The sequence below is a fragment of the Marmota marmota genome, unplaced genomic scaffold, assembly GCF_001458135.2.
Source record: "Marmota marmota marmota unplaced genomic scaffold, marMar, whole genome shotgun sequence".
Taxonomy (NCBI): Eukaryota; Metazoa; Chordata; class Mammalia; order Rodentia; family Sciuridae; genus Marmota; species Marmota marmota.
In genome coordinates this window covers 10,580,158-10,607,699 of record NW_025999932.1, presented here as the reverse complement: position 1 = coordinate 10,607,699, position 27,542 = coordinate 10,580,158, and the positions used below count along the sequence as shown (strand labels likewise).

Here is a 27,542-nt window from a genome sequence, read left to right as displayed (position 1 = left end):
CATGTTATTTGATAAAATAATTTAGAATAATTGAAAAAATACAAAATTTTGTTTTGTTATTTCTAACTTAATTGCTTTATGATCAATGAATATATGATTTTTTTTTTTTAATTAAGAATTTTCTATATTTGAGAACATTGTTTTTGGCCAGTCACTCTAAATATATATTCCATGTGTAAAAACGAATGCATAGTCTCAAAATATTATTTGTGTTATACAGATGACCCATAGGTCAAGTCTACCTGTTAAGATATTTAAGTCTTCTAATGATGTTTTTGGATATTTAATCTGATCATTTATTTAAAAAGTGGATTTCCAAATTTTATTTTTTGCTTGCCAGATTTTACCTGTGTTAAATTAATAGGTAACATGTATCTTTTTGGTTAATTTTACTTTTTATCAAAAATTTGTGACTAATTTGTTATTTTTTTAGTCAGATTTTATGTGATATTAATATGTCTAAACAAGCTTAACTTGGCCTTGTTCTTTTACCTTTTCCCATCTTTCATCTGCCAGTGAATTATTATTTTTTACATCCCTCTTGTAGGTATTTGAACTGATTTTTACTTTTTTTCTGTTCAGACTAGCAGTTCCTGTCTTTTAACTGGAGAGTTGAGTCCATTTATACTTGTTGTGTTTACTACTATATTTTGGTTTATTTAAGTAATCTGCTTTTTAATTTTTGTTTGTTCTATTGTTTATATTCTCTTTTCTCTCTGTTCTTCGCTTCTTTTTGATGCTGATGATTTAAAAAAAAATCTTGTTCTTTTCCTTTCTCACCCCTTGTACTGTGATAGAAATTTTGTTCTCTATTTTTATTCTTTCAGTATTTGCTGTAGAAATTTAGACTTCAAGGTATCATTTAGCCGTCCTTCATCCTTGATAATATTTAGTTTTGTCAGGGTTTTGAATTTTAGCTATTCCAGTAGGCATGTGGTAATATATTACTGTGTTGTTTTAATTTGCAATTCTCTGCTGACATATGTGCACATTTTTTCATATTCTTATTTACATTCTATATATCTTATTTATTGAGCTGTTTTTTTTTTCACATCATTTGCCCAGTTTTAAGTTGTTTTCTTATTGTTGAGTTTCAAGAGTTTCAAGTGTATTTTGAATGCAATTTTTTTGTTTTCTTTTTTATATATATATAATTCAGGTATGTGTTTTATAACTATTTTCTCCCAATCTGTGACTTGTATTTTAATTCTCTTAAGCATGTCTTTTGTATAGAAGTTTTAAATTTTAGTAAAGGTTGATTTATCAGTGTTGTTTTTCCTTTCTCTGATTCTGCTAGAGATTATATAGTTTTACATCATAAGATTCATTTTGAGTTCCTTTTTGTTGAAACATAAAAACTGTCTAGAGGGCTGGGGATGTGGCTCAAGTGATAGCGCGCTCACCTGGCATGCGTGAGGCACTGGGTTCGATTCTTAGCACCACATACAAATAAAATGAAGATATTGTGTCCATCTAAAACTAAAAAATAAATATTAAGAAATATATTTAAAAAAAAAGTCAGCTTTGTCACATGTCTTTAAAAAAAAAAAAAAACTGTCTAGATGCCTTCTCTTTCTCTCCCCCTCCCCGCCTCTGGTTCGAATATCTAATTATTCAATATCACTTGTTGGAAAGAAGTCTTTTACTTCTTGGTCAAGGTTTAGTTGAGTATACTTGTGTGCACTATTTCTGGGTTCTCTTCTGTTGCTTTAATTAACTCATTGAGTCCTTCACTAGTATCCTGGTGTCTTGGTTGCTGTAGCTTCATAATGAATCTTTAAGTTGTAGAGTATCTGTCTTTTGAATTTGTCCTTATCTTTTAAAATTATGTTAGTCATTGTGTGTTTTTGGCCTTCCCATATAAACTTTAGAATCAGTTTGTTGATATCCACAAAACCCACAGATAACTTGCTGGGATTTTGATTTATGTTCAGCCTATATGTTAAGTTGCAGATAATTGATCTTAACAGTACCAAATCTTCCTATCCATAAATGTGGAGTATCTCTCCATTGAAGTCTTCTTGATAACCTTAATCAGAGTTTTATAGCTTTCCTCATAGACATTCTATATAAATTTTGCTAGATTTACATCTATCTCAATTTTTGAGTGCTAATATAAATGATATCATGTCTTAAATTTCATATTTCAATTATTCGTAGATTGTATACAGGAATGCTATCAATTTTAAAGAACTACTTTTACTTGTAGGTGGACATAGTATCTTTATTTTGTTTATTTACTTTTTTTTTTTTATTGATGCTGATCAAACCCAGTGCCTCCCATGTATTAGGCAAGTGCTCTACCCCTGAGCTACAACCCTAGCCCTCCAGCCTGTTTAAAGTCTTTTAACATGTCTAGAATAGTCCTTTCTGGTGTATGAAAGCTACCTCTCTCTACTTCCACACATACCTGTCCTTGGGGTTCATGATTTGTACTTCAATGTACCTCTGTGGTTTTTTCTTAGTCTTATGTAAGCTCATCACAATGTCTGGCAGGAGGTACGGTTTTTCCTATATGGCTTAAAAGTTCCACTGACCTCGAGTGTGGCAGAGGCAGTGGTAGGGAGTTCTAATAGGAGGCCATGGTAGGAGTCCTAGCAAGGGATGGTTAGTTTGTACAATTATGATCGTAATTACAAAGAAAAGTGAATAAGTTTGATTTCTTAAGGAATCGATAAGAGTTGCACACCATCCAATAGCTGTACTCCCAGAACTGTATTCCAAGCACTTAGGCAGGGTTCTAGACAGCAAGTACACAGATATTCATGGGAGCATTCTATGTGTAAAAACAAGTGGATAACATCCGAGCCTTCATAGGATAATGCTATAACATATTCATGAGGTAAAATATATTACAGCAGTAAAATTAAATGATGTGGAGCTATTTAAATGGTTAGCTATTTAAATGGTTAGCTATTCATGTAGTAACTATGATTTTGCACATTATTGGCTAAGCCCTGTTTTAGTCAGTGGAGAAGCAACAATGAAGACAGGCAAAGATCTTTGTCTTCATTTTTAAAAAGCTCATTTGTCAGTGAATAATGTAGAAATTGATTAAAGTAAAAATCATTAATATTCATTATTACCAGTGGGTGAGATATTGTTTGCATATAAGACATTCATGGTTTCGAAGTGTCAGTCCAGTGACGGTTTGCTGGTTACAGAAGGAAAATGGCATGTTTTCTGTGAGGGAATTTAATATACACCACCCTAAGTACTCAAACCTAACTTTATGGGTAATGAGACTAGTGGAGTCTTTTTTTTTTTCCTTGTGTGATACAAAAATCAAGATAGAATATCAGTTATATAGAATGTAAAAATTGCTTGTTAGAAATTTTTTGTTGTTAATCTGAATTAATTGAGTAAATTATCAAATACATTCAGATTGTGGAATATTTTGTAAAATGACCATACTAGATTCTTCAAAAAATGTCACTGTCATGAACGATATCCCCCCCCAAAAAGCAAAAAAACACACCCCCCGAGTTCAGTGAACTGCTTTACATTAATTGAGTTTGAGGAAGTCTGAGGACCCCAGTGCACACCCTTGACTCCCTTATCCGATACCCAGCCTTCACCTGGGGGTCCTTCCTCTCTGAGGAAGTCTGAGGACCCCAGTGCACACCCTTGACTCCCTGATTTGATACCCAGCCTTCACCTGGGGGTCCTTCCTCTCTGAGGAAGTCTGAGGACCCCAGTGCACACCCTTAACTCCCTGATCCGATACCCAGCCTTTACCTGGGGGTCCTTCCTCTCTGTCATGGACCTTTTCTTCGGGGCCCTTTATTTCTTCTTTGAGGCCCATCATGGGGCCTGTCCTATCCATGGAGAGGACAGCGCCTACTCCCGGGCTACCTTTTATTTTCTTTTTACTTTGAACCTTTCTTTTAGGAAACAAAAGCCTTGCAATTAATTCTAGATTTCCCAAATGTTTCCAAAAGAAGACACCCCTCCACCACCAAGAGTCACACCTTCCCTTTGATCCACTAAAGATTTCTGATGGGCATCACTAAATTTGGAATAGGGCCTTTCTCCCAAAATATCATTTCCTCTTCCTTTTTGCTTTTCTTTTCCATTAGTTATTATTTCCTATGAAATTTTAGTTCAAGAGACTGTAGGTAAAAAGTTGAAATAAAATTCTTTATTCTGTGAGTTATGAGTATTGGATCAAGTTTTTTTTTTTTTTTCTTTTTTCTTTTGTATTTGGGATTGAACCCAGGGACACTTAACCACTGAGCCTCATCCCCAGCCCTATTTTGTATTTCATTTAGAGACAGGGTCTCACTGAGTTGCTTAGCGCCTCGCTTTTTGCTGAGGCTGACTTTGAACTCATGATTCTCCTGTCTCAACCTCCCTAGCCACTGGGATTTCAGGTGTGTGCCACCATGCCTGGCCTCAAGATGTTGTTTTATCAGCTTCCCAGTTACCAGGTTATGCCCTGTGTGTGAGGCGGCATTTGCTTGAAGAGTAAATCAACGTGTCTTCCGTAGGTGAACAAAACACTGTCAGTCCTACAGAAGATTCTTCTTTTTGACTCGGAATCTATAGCTACACAGGAAAGCGCCTAAGTCCCTGGAGTCTGCCTTCATTTGCTTATCTTCCATGTCCAAACTATCACTGACTCAGATTCTAAAACAAACTTCAAGTCTTGTCTTTCTCTCTTGGATTAGCCAAATCTGAATCACAGCTGTCTGTCACCTGGAATGCTTACTGCAAAAGCTTCCTAATCAGTCTCCCAGGTCCCACAATTCATTCATTGCATGCAGCCAAAATGATCATAAATACTCTATCAGGTTACTTCCCTGTCCTGTCTGACACTTTGTAACTTGCCCTTTTGTCAGGAATATTCCTTCTTTGTTGATTTTTGTGAGGGCTAGCCTCTATTTATCATTCAGGTTCAGTCTAAATGTTCCCTCAGAGAACCCTTTTCAAGGAAAAGTTACCCTAATCACATTTCTGTGTGTTGTTTCTATGGTAGCTCTTACCCACTCTTACATTTGTGTGTGTTTGTGTGTGTGTGTGTGTGTTTGCGCGCACATGTGTATAGTATACATATATGTAAAAGTATATATGAGCGTGGTAATGTGTATTTGGGTGGATGCCTATTTGTATGAGGTGTATGCATATTCATGTGGCATTTTCTAGGGGTAGTAGGCTGTGTGAGATCAGGAATCTTTCTGAATTGTTCATCCTCCTATTCCCCAGAACCAGACCCATGTTTGGCAAATCATATGTATTCAGTAAACATTTTGAGCTAATGAATGAAAATCTGGTGGTAGAGGTAGAAATAAGGCTGCTGGCTCTGTGGTGGACAGTATGCCATGCTTTTTGTTGGGAGCCAAGAGAAGCAGAGAAGGTGTCTTGTCCCATAGTCAAACGTCACTTTGAAAGTGGAATCCAGAAAAGTAGGAATAGAAATCATTTAAGTGTAGCATTTGATACATTCATTGTTCAAGTGTAGCATTTGATACATTCAAGTGTAGCATTTGATACATTCATTTTTGGAAGTGTTCATTTCTCTTGTTGTGTAGGAGGGAAGTGAGGAATGGAGGTCCCCTCTATGTTGGATTCAGAATGTCAGCAGGCAGGTTGCATCTGTCTCTGGGTCTGGGGTATAGGGAAGGCAGTGGCAATAGGTAACCATGAGAGGACCATAAAGGTGAGAAAACAAATAACACTGGGCCTTGAGTTCTGCTTTTTATTTTTTAAAAGTAATCTTCAGGGCTGGGGTTGTGGCTTAGCAGTAGAGCGCTCGCCTAGCACTTGCGAGGCCCTGGGTTCAATCCTCAGCACCACATAAAAATAGATAAACAAAATAAAGATATTGTGTCTAACTACAACTAAATAATAAATATTAAAAAAGTAATCTTCATAACAGGAGATTTGAACACATTAACCCAGGAGACAGGACTCCCTGGTCAAAACCTAAGAACCAGATATAACAGGGTCAGGAGGAAGAGAGGGAGAAACTGGCAGAATGACACTAACTCTTAGTCTCAATTTTTGAGGTGTCTTCTGAAAACTTGTAGGAATTGTATGTAGTTGTGCTAAGGAAACATGTCAGTTGAAGAATATAAAATTAAATAAATGAATTGTAGACAAAAACCAAACAGAAGAGCGAGGGCTCCATTGGAAAAGAGAATGCAGGAGAAGATTAGCTGGCATTTCATGTCCATTTGAGGTAGGAGGGTAGCAGCAATCATCAACTTGTTGATCATTTCTGATTTTTCTGGGAAAAATTAACTTTCACTAAATCTTTTTTCCCTTCTTCTTCTCTATCCCTATACCTTGTGGCTTACCTAGAGTGGTGGAGAGACAGCAAGAGAGTAGGGATGAGGGACTGAGCTATTTGATATTATTTAACATCAGCTGTGTGGAATATTCTTCTTTGGTTGTGGTTGGCTTGTTTCTTCATGGCATGGTGACAGCACAGAAATAGGTAATCCCAGAATCACTTTCATTCATTGAGTTATTTTGCATAAGAACTTGAGTAGAAAAGTTTACCTTTATATTAATTTCGAAGATATCTCAAAAAGTTAGACTAACTGTCACTCTGCCAGTTTCTCCCCCTCTTCCTCCTGACCCTGTTATATCTGGTTTCTTAGGCTTTGATCAGAGAGTCCTGCCTCCTGGGTTAATGTGTTCACAGGCCTGATACCTCATTGTCTCTTTTTTGGGAGCCCAAATTGTCTTATCATGTCTTGCCCTATTTTCTAATCACTTCTCCCCTTTTCTGAACATGGAATAATTTCTTATTGCCAAATTTTATGGTTTCTTTTCCCAGTTAGACTCCCCCCACCCCCTTTTTTAAACCATCTGATTTTGAAACTCACAAATCACTGCTTGGTCCAGGTCCCATCTTAAATGACTAAGATGAGATTAATACTAGAATGAAAAAAAAAATGCCATATTTCCTAATCCTTAGAGGGATCTGAAAATGGTAGACACGTGGGACATAGACATCCCATCTCTTGTGGTTTCCTGTTGCAGAGATAGATAATATGTGGTGGTGAATTGATAACACAGTTTTAGAGGGGTATGGATCCATTTGTCTAAAAAAGACCTTAAATTTTTGTAAATGGAATTTTGTAGGCAAAAAGTTCAACAAGGTTTGAATTGTTGGGGGGGCGGGCGGCGGCGTTACTTTACTCCTAAAAAGCAGGCTGATTGTTCCTTACTGATTGCAAACTAATTCCTATATATGACTTTCATTGTGAGGCCACAGCATTGACTGTCCCTCAGGATCAAACCTCATGCAAGATTTCATGCAGCTTCAAGAATGAAAGCAGGTGAAATCTTTCATATGCTGCCCAGTCTGTGTATTTACTTCTTTTCTTATGCTAACCCAAAGGTAGTCTGTACTCAACAGGAGTGTTTCACTCTCTTCTTAAACTCATCTCATGAGTACCTCTATTTTGTCTGAAATGTTCCAATCTTTCTCCTCCTCTGGAGCCTCATTTAAATGACACTTCCTATGTTGTATTTTTCTTACCCTTTTCTCTCCACCTTCCTGTGATCCTCTGCTCTTTGAGTCCCCACTGATAAGTTATTTGGGTGCTTTGCCTGTTTTCCTGAATTATAAGGCCCTTCATACAAGAACAATGTGTTATTTGTCTTTTTCTCACCAATTTAGCTTTTTAAAAAATGCTATCCCACATAAGCAACAAACAAAACATTTTAAATTGAATTGACTATAAAATATTCAGGAAGCAAGTGTCATTTTAACTAAGCTGAAGTTAAGGTGATGTTTTGTGGTGGAGGGGTCAAAGGTCTGTGACTTCTGGCCTTTCTTTCTTTTCCCTCAGGATCCTTTAGCTAGAGTTTAATGCTGCTACAGAATCACAGGCCAGGGAGGGTCCTTTAAGGGATCACTGACTGCTTCTTTCTTTGGGAAAGATCATAAACAAATGGTCTTATACATATGAGCATTTCCACAATGTTTCCAGCAAACCTCCAGAGAAGGGGATGTTATAGCTTTTCTTAATGTATTGTCAGGGTGACTCTTGCTCTTTTAACAACAATTTTATGATTTCCTTTTCTTTTATAAACATTAGCTGGAGATGCCCTTAGTTTTGGGCCTCACTTTGTACCTTCATGATGCTGTGGAGTGGTGCTTCTCACTTAGATCTTTTCTGCAGCCATGTGTGATTTTTCTCAATACCATCAGTTTTTTTTTTTTTTTAATTAGTTGTTCAAAACATCACATAGCTCTTGACATATCATTTTTCATATATTTGATTCAAGTGGGTTATGAACTCCCATTTTTACCCCGTATACAGATTACAGATCCTGCAATCTGTATTCCATCAGGTTTTGCTGATAAAGCTGTAGGCATTCCCTGTGACTTTTTAGATGAAAATACTTATAGTACCTGGTAATCACAACTTTTGAAAAAAGGGAATTCAATTTGTTAAACATGCAAACAGATGAAGGGAATTTGTGTGTTTGTGTTTCTTAGTCTTACATAAGTTGCTTCTTTTATCTTTGGCTAGTTAATACTCATCTATTTCTGATTTTGGAATTCACTGTCAAATTATTTATTTAGTTTAGCTCTTATTTTATTACCAGAGAAAATGTTATGTTTATTGATACAAGTAACCTTTTTTTTCTTTTAAAATGGCCACACTCTCATTTTAAAAATGTATATTTGATCATCACACTGGTGTTATTTTTTTGACTCTGAAGAAAGGAACTTTTAAATAAATTAGTTATTGTCTTCTGCGTTATTGAACATGTGGTCAGTTGTCATGTTCATACATCCAGATGATCAAAGTCTGAACTTCTGTCCAATTCCTCCCTGCGGCTAGGCTACCCGGTCATGATCAAGGCCTCAGCAGGCGGTGGCGGGAAAGGCATGCGCGTCGCTTGGAATGATGAGGAGACCAGGTGAGCCTCTGTCCAAAATGTACTTTTGATGAAAATTGCAGTTGCCAGAGTTTTATTAAGCTGGCAAGTAAACAGATACTAACAGCATAATGGAGTAATTACAATAACCACTTATTGAATGGGAAAAAATAGAAATTATGGAAAAGCCTTCATTTTTTATATTTTGAGATGAATATCCTATTATAGAGAGGCTTTTATAAGGGTATTTTAAAACATTAACAAGGGACTTTTTGTTTTTACAGTATATTTTTAAACAATTATAGTTATTCTGTTTTTTAGGCAGAAGTTACTAACATTTGACTCTAATTTGGAAGGTAATCTGAAAATTTGAACCAAATATATTTAAGAGTAGACATAATTTCATTGAGTGTTTATGTCAGGGCTGTGGGTATAGCTCAGTGGTAGAGTGCTTGCTCAGCATGCACAAGAACCCTGTGTTCCATACCCAGTACTGCAAAACCAAACCAAAACAAAACAAAAAAACAACCCCTCCCCACAAAAACACAACAATGATAAAAAGAATTTATGTCTTACCTCATTATGTACTTGTTTTACTTTGCTAGTCCACAAAAGTAGTGAACTATTTTGATATTTTATAGTGTGAAACGTATTCTTTTCTGAGTTTGAAATTGCTGCATGTCTTTTATATACAATGCACTTGTTGTAAATTTAGGTCACTTTCTTTTTACTAGTTTCAGAAATCAAAAGTAACTTCCAAGAGACAAAATTTTAAAAATCAAACATATTGGTGACATTATAGTGATTAGAAAGGAATAGTTCAAGAAACTGCCCAGTAGAAGCAGGTTTAAGGAACTCTGTTCATATTTATTTTCCTTATTTTCAGAATTGACAGCAGGAGAGTTGTTATTTTGGGAGATGATGGGATGAGAAATCACAAATTTTTTTTTTTTTTTATTGTTATGTTGTCTTTCCTGCCTTTTCTCCACCCAGAAGTCATCTGGCCTTTCAGATGCTTAATTGTGCTATTTCCTCCTTTGCTCATTTCTTTCCCCATTCACTTCCCTCATAAAGCTCCTAAAGACAGGAATTTGGATTTATTAGTGTGAAAGTCATCCAGTACAGTGGGACCAAACCTTACTAAAAACAGGAGGTTCTGAAGAGAGCAATTACCTTGAAAATCTCCTGGCTACTCTGCATTCTCCTTTAAGGCCTTATGGGAAGGCACTGTGTCTGGGACTTATGGAGTGTCAGCTCTACAGGACAACTGACTCACAACACCACTGTTTCTTTGGTTGACACCAAGGACGTGCTCGCTTGTTTTGTGAGGATGACAGTCTGTAAATTCCAACCTCACTCTCACAGTGGCTCTGCACCAGGAAATGACCAAGATCACAGAGATGCTCCTCTTCCCTCTTCTGCTAACCCAACAAGAAGAAATGCAATATTTGTTGAGAGCCTGCTGTTGACAGGTGCTGTTTTAGTAAGGCTTCAGGGACATAGCAATGAATAAAATCAGAAAATAATCCATTCCTTCACATATTTTATGTACTAGATCAGGGGTTCTTGGTAAGGGGAGGTTCGTGAATGTGGATGAATGAAAACCACAGATTTCTCTTACCAGCCTCTGCCTGGGATGCATGTTTCCTCCTGGGTAACAAGCCAAGGGAATAGTAGTATCTGTAGAACTTTTTACTGCTAGAAAGTCACATGTGTTATCTCATTATGTTTTTGCAGATAAGTTACGCTGATCATTAGACCCATCGTTGGTGCTCATTATTTAACAAGGAACCACTTGTATTATATTCTAAATGTGTAAAAATTTTCAATATCTGTATTGCAATATTATTTTGTTTCCTCTGCAATCCTACGTATTTTTAATTTTTAAATTATTAATTGATATTATTTTTGCTGTTATTTGCAGTGCTGGGGATAGAACCCAGGGCCCTGCTCATGCTATAAGCTGTTATAATTATTACTTTTTTTTTTTTTTTTTTAAAGAGACAGGGTCTTGCTGTTTTGCCCAGTCTGGCCCTGCACTTCTGGGCCTAGGTCATCTTACTGAGTAGCCGGGACAACAGGTCTGTCCTATCATGCCTGGTGACCCCATGCGTTTTATAACACTTTAAGCCTTATTTTGACAAAATGTTTCTGTGCTGTATCATCTTGTGAAAGGGATCCATGGCATAAACAAGGTTGGGAAATTCTGTAGGTGGTAGTAGGAGTCAAACAAAATCACTGTGGAAGGTGAGAATAGCATAAGAAACATAAAAATGGGCGGAGACTTGAGGAGTCCTGGAGGTAATTCCCCTCAGACCACCTCTAGGCCTGTCCTTGAGGAGCCAGCGCTGGAGCCAGGAGGTGAGGATCCAGGCAAGGGAACGGCAAGGGCAGCCCTCCTCTTGCAGGAGAACCAAGACCGGGTGGCATGGGAGGGAAGGCAGAAGGAGGCAGCTCAGAGTGCCTTTGTGGGGTCAGGGGAGATCTGCTGGCTCTCAGTCAGATGCGAAGCTGCTGGAGTGATTTGAGTAGAAAAGACCATCATGGAACTTCAAATTCCCGACATTTGAAAGAGGATAGAGAAGAATTCAATGAACTTCTGGGTGTATTATCAGATTAACCAGTTGTGGAGATTTTGTGACTGAGGTCTTACTAGGGCCACTCTGGTTGCTATTTGGTGGTGGACTTGAGGGGGGCAGAATCATGATCTTGAAATCAGAGAAACCAGTTAGGAGGCTGCTGTGATCATCTGTGCAAGAAAAATGGTGTGATTGGTGGCGGTGTCAAAAAAGAGTGTGATTTTGAACGTAGAGACAGGAGTGCTGTGGGACTGAGGCAGAGTGAGAGTGCTCATGGATGACGCGTGGACTCTCCCCTACTTTCTATTTGTCTTAGTGTTGAATTTATATGAATTGAATGTATATGACACAACTTTGTTTCACTTGAAAATTTCTTGGGACATGCTGAGAGATGAAGGTCAAAGTGAGGGCTTCAGTCTTCCAAGTTGAAGAATGCTGCATTGCTTTGGTTTTTAGCCTCTCTCTGGAACTCTCTCGGCCTGGCTTAGCACCTTTTCATAGAGCATGAATTAACTATGGGTGTGTGGAGTTGGGCTGACTGGATATTGTGTGGGGACAGAAGCACGCAGAAGCAGGGAGGCTGCTTAGTCCCATTTGACCTCACAGTCCATCCTATTTGACATTTATCTATCAAAGTTCAGGTTTAATGTCTCAAAGATTTTTTTCCTGTTTGTTGTTCACAATTTTAAATAGAACCCTTTGAACCACAGGACCCTTCCATGAGTGGCTTGATCTTCCTCACAGTCTGGTGGTTTGGGACTTCTACAAGGTGACCCGGAGTTACAAGATCAGTTGTTTCAAATCCACATGGAAGCTGTATTACCTTTTTTTTTTTTTAAGTAGAGTATATTTTTTCATATTATATATGGCCCATTCTTAGAAATCACCCTGTTTCCCCTCCACCACCTTCTGGTGATTGCCAGGGAGTACTAGGTTCTGACCAAATCCAATGTGACGCCACTTCTTCACCTGGAGTGGCAGGAGTCACAGCACCTGGATGGGAGACACTGCCATTGTCATCCTTGGGAAGACCGTTGCTACATACAGCCTCTTCATAGGAAAGAATGGCATAAGAAAGATGCTGGAAACCATTTACAGGTTTTGTGAGAGGTGTATATTCAGTGAACATTACTTTTTTTCCTCATTGTTTTCCTCTTTTGCGTGATATTATATAGCAATTTCACTGAAAGCCCAACACTTATTTTTTATTGCTCCTCTTTAGTTCTCAGATTTCTTTTTTAAAAAATATTTATTTATTTATGTATCTTTAGTTCTTAGGTGGATACAATAGTTTGTTTTTATGTGGTGCCGAGGATCGAACCCAGTGCTTCATGCATGCTAGGCGAGCACTCTACCGCTGAGCCACCACCCCAGCCCCTAGTTCTCAGATTTCTTATCAGACCTGCTCCAGGCTATTGTAGGGAACCGGCTGTCTTATGGGAGTGGGACTTGTTGGCAGTGGGACTTGTTGTGCTGTTGTTGATCCTGAATTTTAACTTAGAGTTTAGTGTTTTCACGAAAGAAGTTATTATAGCCATTCGTATGGCATCTTTTATTAAATAATTTAACCCTTACTTGGCAAGTAAAAGGCACATTGATTCAAATTATATTTATATAGTTTGTAAATATAGATCATTTTCTACTGAAAAATATGACTCTGTGCAACTTGGTAAACAAGCCATCTCTTTTGTTTAGATCAACAAAAGTGTAGCTCTGTTGGCTTTAATAATACATTATATGCTTTTTGCTTTTAAAAGTTGCTCTATGTCCTTTGTTCATTTGAAAACCCCCAAATTCCAGAATAAACGAGAGAAAGGTCTAATGAACACCCAGGTATTTAACTTCTGTAATAACTCATTGTGGATATTATGCCACAACTAATTCGTTCTTTCTTTTCCTCTCTCCCACTCTTGAAGAACTTTCTTTGTGTGTAAGCCACAACATTTTAGTATTCTTTGGAAGCAGTATAAAATTTAGTGACCATTATTTGTTTTTATATTTTATCCTAAGAGGTGTCTATGACTTGTCGAAGAATCGTTAGGACATTGGAAAGATTTTTATAAAAATGTTTGATATTATACAATAAATTGGGAAGAGAATAATGAAGGTGTTGAACACAGACTTAGATATTTTCATAATTATCTCTGGCTTTCTTTTCCCTATCCAAATTTAGGTGAGATGTATGACATGAATATAAGTGATTGTCCCACCCATTTGAATGTCCCCACTAGACTTTAGGCTCTTTGAGGGTGCTTTCTGTTTTATTTTTGTCATCCCAGGACCTACATAGTTTGGTGACTAGTAGTTACTTATTGGGAGAATGTTATGATTGAATACCACAAAAATTTTTTGTTTTTGTTTTTGTGCTGGGATCAAACCTAGGTCCTTATGCATGGTAAGCATGTGTTCTACTGCTGAGCTACACCTCCAGCCCCAAAGATATTCTTAATACAAATTTCCTTCAGTTTGAAATTTATCTGTGATACTTTCAAACTTCATACTGACCTTGGTGACTTTGGTTTTTTTACTCTTGGAATTCTTGGTTTAAAAGCAAAATGAAACTTCTCAATCATTATAGCAGAGACAAATTGCAAAGCGCTGTGTTTTCTCTTTGTGAATTATAATATCCCATCTAATAAAAGTTGGTTATGTGGTATTAAAAACAATGATTCATTGTACTTCTGGTTTCTTTGAAGTTTGCAGTCTCCTGAGATCTGAACTCCATATCCCTAAATCAAAGATGTAATCGAAGACTAAGAAAACTCAATGCCTTTTATCTGAGAGCAGAGAGTTTTGCCACATTTGGAAATTTGTCTTCTAGTCATTGTTTACCTGCAATGTTATATGTTTCATGCACAAAAATAAACACATCAGGTAGTTATTTTTAATATCACCAGATGGACTGTTTGGAAATTAAAGGATTAAAAGAACTTGGTTTTAATGTTTTATGTTAAATACAAATGTTTAACTGTTTATTAAAAGTAAAAGGAATTAAGTTTTATATTCTGAATATATCAATGAGCATACAATACAATTCTCAATCAGTTTTAGTAAGTTTGTTTTTAATGGACTGGCCAAATATGCTGATTTTATATGCATTTTAGTAAGCATATTTTAATAATAATGACTTAAATTATTTTAGTTTGGGGTCAACATAGAGGAAAATAATTAAATTCATGTTATTTTCACAAATTCTTTTTCTTTTAATTATTGATTTTCAACAATTTAAAAAAATAAAAGGGCCTGTGTGGTGGATGGGAGATAATGGAGAACATTGTATGCATTTAGAATACGAGGAAGTGTTCTTGAGAATCTTCATACTGCATGTCTGGTCTCCTGGGTACGTTTGCTGTGGTTCTGGGGTAGTTGTGCCGTTTGCCAGGCCCTTTCTTGTTCTGTTTGCATTTTCTATCTTCTGAGACGAGTGGATGTACATTTTAATTGGGGGGCGGTGGTGAGTGCAGTGAAGATAGATTAAGGTTGAAGAAATGAGATTAATTTTAAATGCTTGGTTTAGTTGATTAAAATCTCTTACTTAACATTTGGTGAAATAAGGCCTGGTGTCAATAGAAAGTTTATGATCAGTTAAGTTAAATAACCCACTGAAGATCATAGAGCTAGTAATTGGAGGGGTTCCAGTTCAAGCAGAGTTAATTTAATTATCTGTATATTGATTAAGTTTTTTTCTGCTTTGTTCTGAAATATGCCAAAATAAATACTTAATTCTTTTTGTTTTCTTTATAATGAAGGTTGTATTTGTTTTGTTAGTCTGATTACTTTTCTGTTTTTCCCCCTCACAAACCTGAGAGGCCTATGAGCCTGCACAGCACATCTTTATGGCAGGCCCACAAGTAGCAAATTTTCTTTATTCTAGGCNTATTTGTTTTGTTAGTCTGATTACTTTTTTTTTTTTTTTTTTTTTTTTTTTTTTTACAGGGAGGGGTTTAGATTTTCATCTCAAGAAGCTGCTTCTAGCTTTGGTGATGATCGACTACTAATAGAAAAATTTATTGATAACCCTCGTCATATAGAAATCCAGGTTGGTGCATTTTAAGGTGCTTTCTAATTATGTCTTTTAAACAGTATCATTTGAAGTTATTGGAAACACATCCCTTCTTCCATTTAGAATGATTGTGAATTGTTTCGGTACGTTTGAATAAGTCCAAAATAAACTGACCACCTGTTTTTGGAATCTTGTATAATTCTGGTCGAAGTGCTAGGATGTTGGTTGGGATGGAAGCAATATAGAACCCACCTCCCAAAAGAAACAGTACTAAGATGTCTACCAGACTGAATGTATTCCACCTGCAGAATCATTCAGTCCCCTTCCAAGATTGGGCCATCTTGGACCATTTTTAAAAGGAAAGGAGTCCTGATCTGTACTTTGTATCATTTTAGTTCACCAAATGTCTGTGCTTCACTGTGGCAGGAGTTCTGGTGGGAGCTGCTTGCATGGAGATGAGCAAATCACGTCTTCTGTTTGGATTAAGATTCAATCCAGTTGTTAAAGTTGTGGATGTGGATGTCAGCAAAAAGAACACATAGAAGACAGGAACTCTGCTGAAGTTTTCATTAGTCAGAAAAGCCTTCATGCTAACTTTACACATTATGACTAAGAATTGGCAGGTCACACTTAAATTGATAAAGTATGAATATTAAATTAGAAACCACTGAATTTAAAACTCAGTGATCACTTTACATAGATACTATTTATGGGCAGAAAATCTTATAAATCTTCAAATTTTCTAGAGTAGAAAAAATGTGGAAGCATATCATCAGTGGTAGTTCTGAAATATGGAGCTCAGCTGTTTCTTTCCCAGGCTAGCCAGATCTGTTTTTGTTTGTTGGGTTTTGGTTTTAGATATTCTTAATTGAGATATCATATGTATACAGCGAAGTCCATAAATCCTAACTGTACAACTCAATAAAATTTTTATATAGTATAAATATATAACCAACAAGATCTAGATATGAAAATTTCTATTAAATCAAAAGATTCAAAAATTTAAAAAAATATTAAAAAAAATAAAAAGAAGGAAACAGACAAAAAAAAATATATTCTTTCACACCACTTCCCAGTTGGTCTCTCTCCTTGGCTAGTGCACATATCTGACTGCTGTTTTGACAGCTAGCATCATAGATTAGGAGGTTTCTTTCTTTCTTTTTTTTTTCTTCTGTGCTTAGGGTCAAGTGCAGAGCCTTGCCATGCTTGGCAAGCACTCTACCTCTAAGCCCCACAGGTAAACTTCAGGCATCGCTGAGGATGCAGGGATAGAGCTGAGTGATAAAGCCCATGCTTAGCATACCTGAGGCCCCAGCTTCCCTCTCCACCATCACAAAAACAAGCTTCTTCTGAATGGAATCATACAATTTATAATTGTTTGTTCCTTTTTTTCCCATATGATGTCATATTTTTGAGATCTATGTCTTTTGGTTATTTTTTGTTGAGTAAAATACTACCTCAGAATGCAGTGAAATAAATTCATTGTGCTGGAATACCACTTGTTATTCAGGCTTTAGATACCTGAGTTTGCTGATCGACCATGGGGTCCTTGAGGGCACAGACTAGGTCTTAGTTCTTTGCTCTTCCTAGCAACCACATTGATGGCACTCAAATAAATGTTTGTTGGTCTGTGTTAACTAATTAAGTAACTGCTTCAGCCTTTTAGCTTATTTTATTGTATTTTAATTAGCCATTGCCCATAACCTGCAAGATATTTTTAAACATAGGTGAAAATGTCTCCCAGTAGCTTAAGTGGGCAACACAGTGGTTCCCATATCTGATCTCTACTCAAAAGTTTTTTTTTTTTAATATATTTTTAGTAGTTGATGGACACAACGCCTTTACTTTATTTATTTATTTTTATGTGATGCAGAGGATCAAACTCAGTGCCTCACAAATGCTAGCTAAGCGCTCTACACTGAGCTATAACCCCCATCCATACTTGGAAGGTTTTTGAATAATTGTTTTTATGTCGTTTTCATCTAATTATTTATATTAGATAACTTGTGCACATGATAAAGGGTATTCAGCAAAAGCAAGTCTCTCTTCCCATTTCCAGGCCCCCTGGTTTCTGTTCCTATGTGCATGCACTACTGTTATTTCTTGAATGTCCACCCACATCCAGACTGTGACATATATGCGTGTGTATTGCCTGTGGTTCTTTACGTGAACAACAGTGCATCTTCTGCAATACTGAAGCTATGCCCTGGCATGCAAATGTCACCTCTGTGTTTTTACATTACGTCCAGTGATTTCTGAAGGAGGGAAAGAGGCATTCCCCAGGCCCAGCTCAGGGATACCGAATGGCTTGGGTTACTGGGAGCTCTCTGTTATCATGCAGCTTTGTATCAGGAAGTAGAGTAGCTTAGAGATTTTTCCACAATCAGTGCATGTGTATCTATAAAGAGCTATATTTAAAGTTAAAACAGCTCAGGGTACCTGTAAGGATTAACTTCTCTTATAAGCACTTTTCATTTAATTGTTTCCCAAAAAATCATCTTCAAATCATTTTTGTTCAATGGTTGGTTGCTGGGAGCCATTAGCCAAGTAGGTATGACAATTTCCTTGCCAGCGTACCCCATGTTGCAGTGACATTGAATGTAGGTGACCTTGTTCAAGGACCAAGGCGGATTAGGGCGTTCCCGGTTTAGGTTCCAGGTTTAAGGTTTAAGATTATTCCTGCTGGGAATAGGGCGTATCCTGCTGCCTGAGTTCCCCTTGAGTTCTCACGGGATTCAGAGTATTTTTTGGGAGATAGAAGCCCAGTGGAGGAGGATTTGGGCAGAGAACGTGGATTTCCCCAGAACGTGTTTGTAAAGTGCTGGTGACAGTTTGAGAATAAAGAGTTGCTGTTTGAATCTACAAGCTATGTGGTGGCTCGTGATTGTGTGCCCAGCCAGACTGCGGCATTTGTGCCCAGCCAGACTGTGGCAGTTGGTAAATACCCAAAACTTTAAAAAATGAACTGGAGACTATAAATGAATCTAATATTTTGCAGTTGGAAATATTCCTGAGAACTACTGGTTATTTTGGATTGCTTTATTTTTTAAGTCTACTTTCACTTCCTTGTCAACTAGAATAAAAAAGGACATTTAGAGTTATTTTAATGATTTAAAATATTTTTAGCTCTACCTCTGAGTCTTAGAAATAAAATGCCAAGTTCTTGGCATTTTATTATTGTAATGTTTTCTTTCGTTACTTGGAATGATTATTGAGTCTTAAATAGACTTTATTCCTAAAAATTAATGTTGCAGTCATATAGTAGCTATTCATTTTATAGCTTACTATACCTGTTACAACTGTAATATTTTTTAATTTGATATTTCAGAAGCCATATAAAATATTAAGATGATATTATCAATGGTTTATAATTTATGAAGAAACAAAATAACTTGCCCCAGGAGGTCTGATAATTGAAATAAAATTAATGCCTCTGTGAACCTAAAATATGCATTCAGGAATGTACAAATGGCTGTCCAGACAATTCCACTTTTACCTCACAACCCCAGCTTATTTCCAATTATTACAAATGTGAAAAGTCGTAATCTTTTCACCAGTTTCCTATAATAAAAACAAATCACAGTAAAGATATCCACATATAAATATTGCATGCAAATGCAGAAAGTATCACTTCCTGATGAACAAACATTGAATAAGGTGAACAACAAACAGATATCTCTGGTGGCTCTCCTAAGCACCACAGACAACCAAAGTGTGTGACCCCTCCATCGACACTTGAGTCCTTCACAGGACACAGTGGATTCTAATGCTTTTTATATCTTATGTGAAATGTAACATGAGACTCTTTTCCTCAAAAAAAAAAAAAAAATACACACACACACACACACTATGATTACAGGAATGCGTCACCATGCCTGGCTTCCTTAAATATTTTTGGTAAAAATGTTTCATTGAATTTTGTTGAAATATAAAGGTTTTCTTTATAACTCTCTATAAAGAGTGCTTCAAGAGGCATGTATGTTAAAAATCAGGAGCTGTTGTATGGTGGGGAAGATGTTAGCTGGACTCATTATCCATGGGTGTGGCTATGTGTTTTCAAATGACGATGACACTCTTTTTTTTTGGTATCAGGGGTTGAACCCAGGGGCACTTAACCACTGAACCACATCCTCAGCCCTATTTTATATTTTATTTAGAGACAGGGTCCCACTGAGTTGCTTAGTGCCTCACTTTTGTTGAGGCTGGCTTTGAACTTGAGATCCTCCCACCTCAGCCTCCCGATCTGCTAGGATTACAGGCAAGCGCCACTGTGCCCAGCTACAAGTGATGCTTTTTGTTCAGGTTTTAGGTGATAAACATGGAAATGCTTTGTGGCTTAATGAAAGAGAGTGCTCAGTTCAGAGAAGAAACCAGAAGGTGGTGGAGGAAGCACCAAGGTAAGAGTCTCTCCCCATGCACTTGCTTCCATATATCTTCCAGATTTCTTCTCCATTTTACTAGCCCAAATTGCTTTAATGTTAGCATAGACTCTAATAGTGCCTATTTTTATAACTCAAAATTTGTTACTTGATCTTCTTCAGTACCATATTGCAAAAAAGTGAGGAGTATTTGAAGAAGAAGTGTTTTTATAAGAAGAGAAATTTGGGTAGATAATCAGCTTTGACTTCTGCTGACTTTAGGTAGTGCAGAACCTGCTGGTATTTCATGGAATTTCAAGGGTATTGTCAATGGTTTTATACGTGGATCCTCAGTTTTTTCCTACCATGAAAGGACTTGTGGGGCTTAGTTCTTGACCATTGCTTGATTTATCAGAGCCACTTTGGGTAAACTCTAGGCTACCTTTCATGTGTTTTGTGTGGTGGTTTCCTGAAGCCTTATTTCTAAGTTGATGTTAGGTTGGTTGATGCATGTGTTCTGATATTTCTTCTTAAAAATTCCCAATTGAATGTACATAGATGTTTTTTTTCTTTAATTACCAGGCACCAAAAAAAAAAAAAAAAATCCCACTTTAGCTTTAATTAGCATAGCCAGCATACCTTGATACAATGAAGAGTGAATGTGAATGAGTTTTTATCCAAGGTAATGGTAAAATTAAACCATCTTTTAGTTGTAATAGTTTGAAAAAATCATATATGGTATAGTAGTTTGAAATGTTTCCCAACTCCTGTGAACTTTTCTCGTGGTGTGATGGGGGAGGGGACTGAGTTGTCTCCACTTGACCAGTGGAATACAGGTCCCGTTTTCTGGCCCAGGCACCCGGAAATTCCCAGCTTCTACTTCTTGTGTCTTCAGATGCATGCTCTTAAAAGCCTGCCACCATACTGTGAAGAATGGCCCACTGCAGCCACGTGGCATGGGGCCCTGTGTCACATGGCCTAGGACGTAAGGGGGGAAGAAGAAAGGACAAGGAGTGTCCTCCCTGGGTCTTTCCCCAGGAAGGGTCCTGGAAGCTGCAGTCCTCTTTGCTTGATATTGACCTTTCAGTTAGGCACCTAGCCAACTGCAGACTCGGAAATGTCTTTTTTCCTTCCATGACCACGTGCTCAGCTGAAATTCTAGCTGTAGGGACCCAGGGGAGAGGACGCTGGCAGAACAGTGATGGGCTCAGATCCAGTTCTTTTGCAACTTCGTGGTTTTTTGCCTGCCTTGTCATCTCCATTTCCACTTTCTGTTTTAAATTTACTCAAGTCTTACCTGGGTTAGAAATCCTTCATAGACTGGGAACCTTGAATCATGATTTTTGTTTGTTTCTTCTGTCTATGAACATCTCATCTATTAATTTAGAGAAAAGAGGGAGATTTCAAGCAGTAGGAATCAAAATAAAAAGCTAGGACTGATCGTTAGTAGTGACTTGCTATGTACCTGTGCATTGTAAAATGTTAAAATAAATGGCCTAGGTAGTTTTCAGATCCTAAAGTGAGAATCTACCACTGTGCTTTGAAGGTAGCGCTAAACTGGCTATTATCTTTGTGTTTCACTGCTTAGGACTTATGGTAAGGGAAAGGATAAGACCAGACAGGGCAAAAATTGAGTTCTTAACTGTACTAAAATTCTCCATTACATTATCTTCCATTGGTTTTCTTCTTTTGTTGCATTAGTTATTCATCAACTCCTATATTCATTAAGTTAATGCAGAACAATATTTTTAATAGGTAAGATTCATAACACCTGAACCCATTGATAATCCTGACATCACCAAAGGGAAACAGTAGAAAGTTTATTTCCCACTTGCGAAGTATTCTTGCCCACCCCCACCATGATCCAAATCAGTCTGTTACAGGCATGAGTTCTAACTAGCAGTTTCTGTGGAATGGAAATACAAAGCTAGTGTAAAAGGACACCTGGGCTGCCTGCAGCCAAACCCAGAAATCAAGGAATGAGATAGGAAGATGACCTGGTCCTTACCTGAAAAAAGGGAAGAGAAGGAGCATTGTAGATTAAAAGAATCTTAAAATACCAAACCAACCAAACGCAATGTCTGCACTGTACTTGGATCCTAATTCAAATAAATTTAGCTGTATAAAGATTTATGACTTAATCAGTGAAATTTGAGTATTGGATATTAATTATATAGAGAGTGTTAAAGAGTGCTTAGTTTTTCAAAATGTGGTTGTGTTATAAAAAGAATGAAGGAATACATATAGAAATGGATATGGGTGTTTTTGTAGATGAAATGATAACTAATTTGGAATTTGCTTTAAAATTAAAAACAGCAAAACAAAATGAATGGGCCTGGGCCTGGTAGAGAAGGGGGCATCGTAACACAGTTAAGCCAAGAGCGACTCTTACTAATCTTGGCATATTGACGAAAGGGATTATGCTAGTTAATAATAACATTTTATAACATGTCATCTAAATTTTATTTGAAAATACTTTAACCCACTAATAGAAAAGGAGTCAATGTTTTGTTCTCAAAGCCTTTATTGCATAAAAGCATAATGTGAAAATGTAGGCTATCTGATGGCATTTTTCTTCAGGGTTTGTTAAGAACATTTTAGCTTTACTTGCTTGCTGGAAGGTGATTTTGAAACAAAGGTGCTGTGGTTTATTAGATGTTAGTGGGCCCTTGTTATCTGTGGCAGCTATGTTCTGTAAAGTGTCATGAACACTGAATTAGCTGACATATTATTCCTAAAGGAAATACAGGGTAGGTCTCTGCAAGCCTCTGGCCATCACATTTTCACACAGTACCTAACAATTTTAGGCAACTAGTTGTTCATAATCTCACTTCCTGTAAGTTTTTGTTGAAGGGCACATTATTCAGCCTTTGTTATTACTTTATTAATGGTGAGCCCACAATTCAGGCCAAAGACCATGACACACCTGCACAGAGCCGATCTTACAATGGGTTTTCTCTGTAAGGCCCTTCACAGCCTCTGTTCTCAAGCACAGTATTCAGGTGCCAGGTAAACAGTGAAGTCAGCCCCACTCCCTAACAAATGAAGAAAGAGAAAATGCACAAAAATGAAAAAAAAAAAAAAACGAAACCCAGAACACGAAATAGGCCTAAGAGGACACTGTTTGGAGGTAGGCACTAAAATGAGGCAGAGTGTCATCTTGTCCAACCTCAGTATAGTAACCATCTCAAAGCTTTCTCCTCTGTGCTTATGTATTTATAAATTACCATGAAGGTATTACAAATATTGATTCTGAGATTACAAAATGATTTTGTCAAGTAGACAAACTTGCAAACATGGAATCCATGTGTAAGGAGGACTGACTTTATACCAGTTTCTCAGAAATTATTTTCTCTTAATTTAGCTTGAAGCAACTCTGAATGTATGTTTATTAAATTTTGCTAATAAGTAGTTGTATATTTTACAAATAGATTGAAGTTATAATGTGAAAAGTTCAGATGTTTTATAAAAGTCTGAGATGGATTTGTTTAAGCATGTTTTACATAAGGCAGTAATATAAAACATACAAGGAATAGAACATTGTGAACTCACAAATTGATAGAGATGATCTATATCTGAGTAACATTTAAGAACAAGATAATTTGACTTTTGTTCAAAATGCACAAGAGTGCTTTCTGTATCCATAGCATTTTTCTGGATCCGGAGACTCGAAGAGCCATGGGAGAACAAGCTGTGGCTCTTGCCAGAGCAGTGAAGTACTCCTCAGCTGGAACCGTGGAGTTCCTGGTGGACTCCAGGAAGAACTTCTACTTCCTAGAAATGAATACGAGACTGCAGGTAACACCTGGTTCTGTTCCTCTCACCACTTCCCCCCCCCCCCTTTTTTTATTATTGTGGTACTGGGGATTTAATTGGGGTGCTTTCCCACTGAACTATATCCCTAGCCCTTTTAATTTTTTTTTTTTTTTTTTTAATTTTGAGATGGTCTCTTACTAAGTTGCTATGGGTCTTGCTGTGTTGCTGAGATTGGCCTTGAACTTGTGATCCTCAGTCTCCTGAGTCGCTGGGATTACAGGCATGTGTTGTCATGTCTGGCTTTTTTTTTTTTTTAATATATGTTAAAAATTAGTTTCATAAACTGTTAAATAAAGATTTCGATTTTATGCTTGTGCTGTCTACCAAGAAGGGACAGGTAAGAATCCTGTGAACCTAACATCAGGGTTTAGGCTTCTGCTTTGTTACTGATAGTATTTGGTGGGTAGAAATTCCACTTTGATTTTTTTCTTGAATTTTTCAGCATGAATTTGTTTGTCAGGGTTCATATGCTGTTCAGGGGCACTACGCTAGGTATTGCAAATAGAAAGGGAGTAAGTGCTTCCAGAATCTTCAAAAGGAAGGGAACCTAGAGTAAACTTTCAGGAATGATAGTCACAGTGCCCAGCCAGGCCTGTCCCTGTTATGAGGATCAGAAACCAGTGGCCGCCCCTGCATCTGTGGACATCATCCGTCAGTTCTAGCCAGGATCTCAGGAAGTTGCCAGTGCTATAATAGGTGGCTTTCCTGGCTTCCTCCTTTCTTTTGTTGTTTTATTCAATTTGAACTATACACACAGAACATAATGCGATGTTGAGCAAAGCAAAACTCCGCGCGTGTTCCACCGTGTCTTCTGTAGCACTTCTTAGCCAGCTTCCTGTTTTCTTCTTTTTCTCAGTTATTCCCCTTCCATTTTCTCTAGCTTCAGCTCCTCTTTTGACTGGATTCTCAGCACTTTCTCATGTTTCCATATAGTTCTTCCTTCGAATTTTGTATACCCAAGTAGCATGGTTAGTTTTTACCTGTTTCTTTTCTTTACAGTTTGTATTAATGGGCTTAATCGTCTACATTGTTTTGGGCTTGACTTCTGACACTGTGTGTTTGAGGTTCTTCCAGGGTGTTTCATGTGACTCCTGTATGGTACTCCTTTGAAGAAAATACCACTATTTATCTAACTATTCAATCTCTATAGAATTTTAGTTTGCTTCCAGTTTTATGGGGTTTTCATTTGTTTGCTAGGGTTACCATAACAAATGATGATAAAGTGTGACTTACATAACAGGAATTTCACATTTCACATTCTTTTGCATTTCAGGAGGCTAAAGCCCGGCCTCAGGGTGCCAGAAGAATTGGTTTCTTCCTTGGGGCCTTGAGAAGGACCTGACCCCTGCCTCTCCCAGCTTCTAGTGGTGGCTAACACTCCTTGTCCTTCCTTGATTTGTGGCAGCACAGCACAGTTGTCTTCTGGACTTCTCCCTGAGCATCTCTGTGCCCAAAGTTCCCTCTTTCTGTATGGACAGTAGTCATATTGGATTTAGGAGTCACCCCACTCCGTGACCTTACCTTAACTTGATTATATTTGCTAAGACCTGTGTACAAATAGGTCACATGCACAGATTCTTGATGGATGTGAATTTTGATGGGATTCTATTCAGTACATCATGCCATTCATAAAACACCTTTGTCCACAGAGGCTGGGATGGTTGGGTGGGGTTACAGGCTGCTGGCCAATAGAACTGGGGGAAAACACACTTGTGCCTTTCCACACCTTATTGGGCTGGGGCTGGGAGGGCTGGCTGTGGTGCTCCCAGAGGAAGCCAAGTCTGCCTTGAGTCTTCTTTTGTTGAGATGATTGTTCTTCAGAAGCCACTGGGAGCCTGAGGGTCTTTCACAGTTCCTCTGAGCCTGTCCTTCTCAGAATGTGTCTGCATACTCAGGCCCTTTCCCCAGAGGTGGACTATTTCTTGTGACTATGCTCCTTGCCTGCTGGTGGTTGCAGGGAAGAGTGTTTTGGGTTCTCTCCATGCCTTGTCTTCATCAGCCCTGTGACCTTGTGTCCTTGAAGTGGGTTTCCTCAGTGGTCCTGTCCTTCCCTCAACAATAGGGAATCTGAGGTCTGAGCCCCAAATGGTTTTCTGCCTCTTTGTTGGTAGTTGCCTTTTTGTGTTCTGTATCTGATTTTATCCTCTTCTACATGACCTCGTCAGCCAGACATTTTTACTTTGTCCCTATAAGCAGTGTATGATTTCCTAGCCAAGTCAACAATCTTTGTCTTATATCTGCCTGGACAGTTTGGTCCATAGAAAGTTAATGTAAACTCTGATATATTTGTGGAATTTAGTTTTTTAATCTGTCTGTCCATCCATCCATCCATCCATGGATGATGGATCCATCCATCCACCTATCCTGGATCTCAGTACGCTGCTCAGGCTGGCCAGGAACTCCTAAGCTCAGTTGATCCTCCTGCCTCAGCCTTCCAAGGAGCTGAGACTACGGGTTCACCAACCACACCTGGCTTGGTCTATTTGGATTTAGAGTCTTTCTTATGTGTTTTATAATTAAGTGTATGTAATTAGATAATTAACTAGAAAATCATGTCTTTTATTAAAGGGTAGATGTTATCGTGTCTTCATGAGAATAACAGCTTTTAACGTGATTCTGATAGAAACCGAAGTGACAAAGCCTTTGTATTTCATTCCACATACAAGAAATACAAGATTGTTTAATTGAGGTACTCATGGGTATTTAAGGAATTGACAACTAATATCTTTTGTTTTTTTAAGTGCAGTTTGTTACCATGGGCTTGTGGTTTTTCCTTTTTGGTTTTTGTTTTGTTTTCAGATGAGACCTTGCTATGTTGCCCAGGCTGGTCTCAAGTTCCTGGGTTCAAGTAGTCCTCCTGGAACTATAGGCATGCAGTACTGTGTCCAGCTGTTATGGTATTATTATTATTATTATTATTTTGGTATTTGTTCCTGGCTCATTTATTTTAGCCTATAAGTTTATTCAAGATTGTTCTACAGTCATTTTAGCATAAGATCTAAAAGTTAATATTTAAATAATTCTGTGCTGCTGGTCAAAACCATCCAGGTACCCATGTTTTGTATCTTGGCTAGCTTGCCAGGACATTGTGTGCTATGCCATCAAGAAAGGTCATAAATAAGTTTGTGGGGCGGGAGACTCCAATTCATAAAGATTGCATCATATCAGATCTGATAGTCCTGATCTGTGCTAATACCACACTTTGGTACATGTGTCTCCCATTTAATGTTTCCTCATCTTTCTTTTCTCTCTTCTATTTATTTGCAGCAACTCTGATCCTGCCAGTCAAAGAAATGCATTTTTGACTTGAATCATTTGTGTGTAGGGATATTTGATGGTAGGATATTAGTGAATGGGCCCATAATCGAGGAGTCTTAGACTTTATGGTATTCGAAAGCCGTTCTTACTACACATGCCAAACATTTCTTTCTAACATTGTTTAAGCAATTGAAATGTGCTTTTAACTGTGGATTTTCTCTTTTAAATTTCTTTACTAACCTTAAATTATAATGTGTAAGGCACATTCACCAAATTCTTTAGCTCCTAAACTGTATCTTATCTCTAATTACTGTTTCAGTTTGAGCCAGGAGGGCTATAATTTTCTTTGTCTTTTTTTTTTTTTTTTTAAACTTGAAATTTCCTGACTGAACTGTCACTTTTTCCAGCTTTAGAACTTGTATGTATTTTCTGGTAACAGAAATGTGAGGAGTGTGTTCATTTTACTAATTTCCTCAAGAGAGAAATTTGAGATAATGAATATGTTTCTCTATAAGGAAATGTGCCTCTGAGAAAGTCACCAAATTTGGCCCATGAACACTTATCCATCTGACTGGGTTTGTTCTCAGTGTGGTCAGAGTTTATGTGTTAGAATTATCTATGTTTTTTAAGCCACTTGCTTCAAGGCTTAAATATAAAATTCCAATGCTTTAGCATCACAGTAAA

General features: G+C 37.5%; 1 protein-coding gene across 4 annotated transcripts in view; it reads left to right on the top strand.

Moving 5' to 3' along the window:
* The window catches only part of Pcca (propionyl-CoA carboxylase subunit alpha), a 357,476-nt gene that overhangs the window by 139,793 nt on the left and 190,141 nt on the right, over positions 1-27,542 (top strand). For all 4 annotated transcript variants that reach the window (XR_007346664.1, XM_015484128.2, XM_015484127.2 and 1 more), the window contains exons 9-12: positions 8,808-8,886; positions 15,360-15,462; positions 19,729-19,823; positions 23,432-23,582. Coding sequence is in view for 3 of the 4 variants with exons in the window: in XM_015484128.2 (XP_015339614.1) it covers positions 8,808-8,886; positions 15,360-15,462; positions 19,729-19,823; positions 23,432-23,582 (428 nt within the window). In the remaining variant the exon portion in view is untranslated. The remainder of the gene's footprint in view (positions 1-8,807; positions 8,887-15,359; positions 15,463-19,728; positions 19,824-23,431; positions 23,583-27,542) is intronic.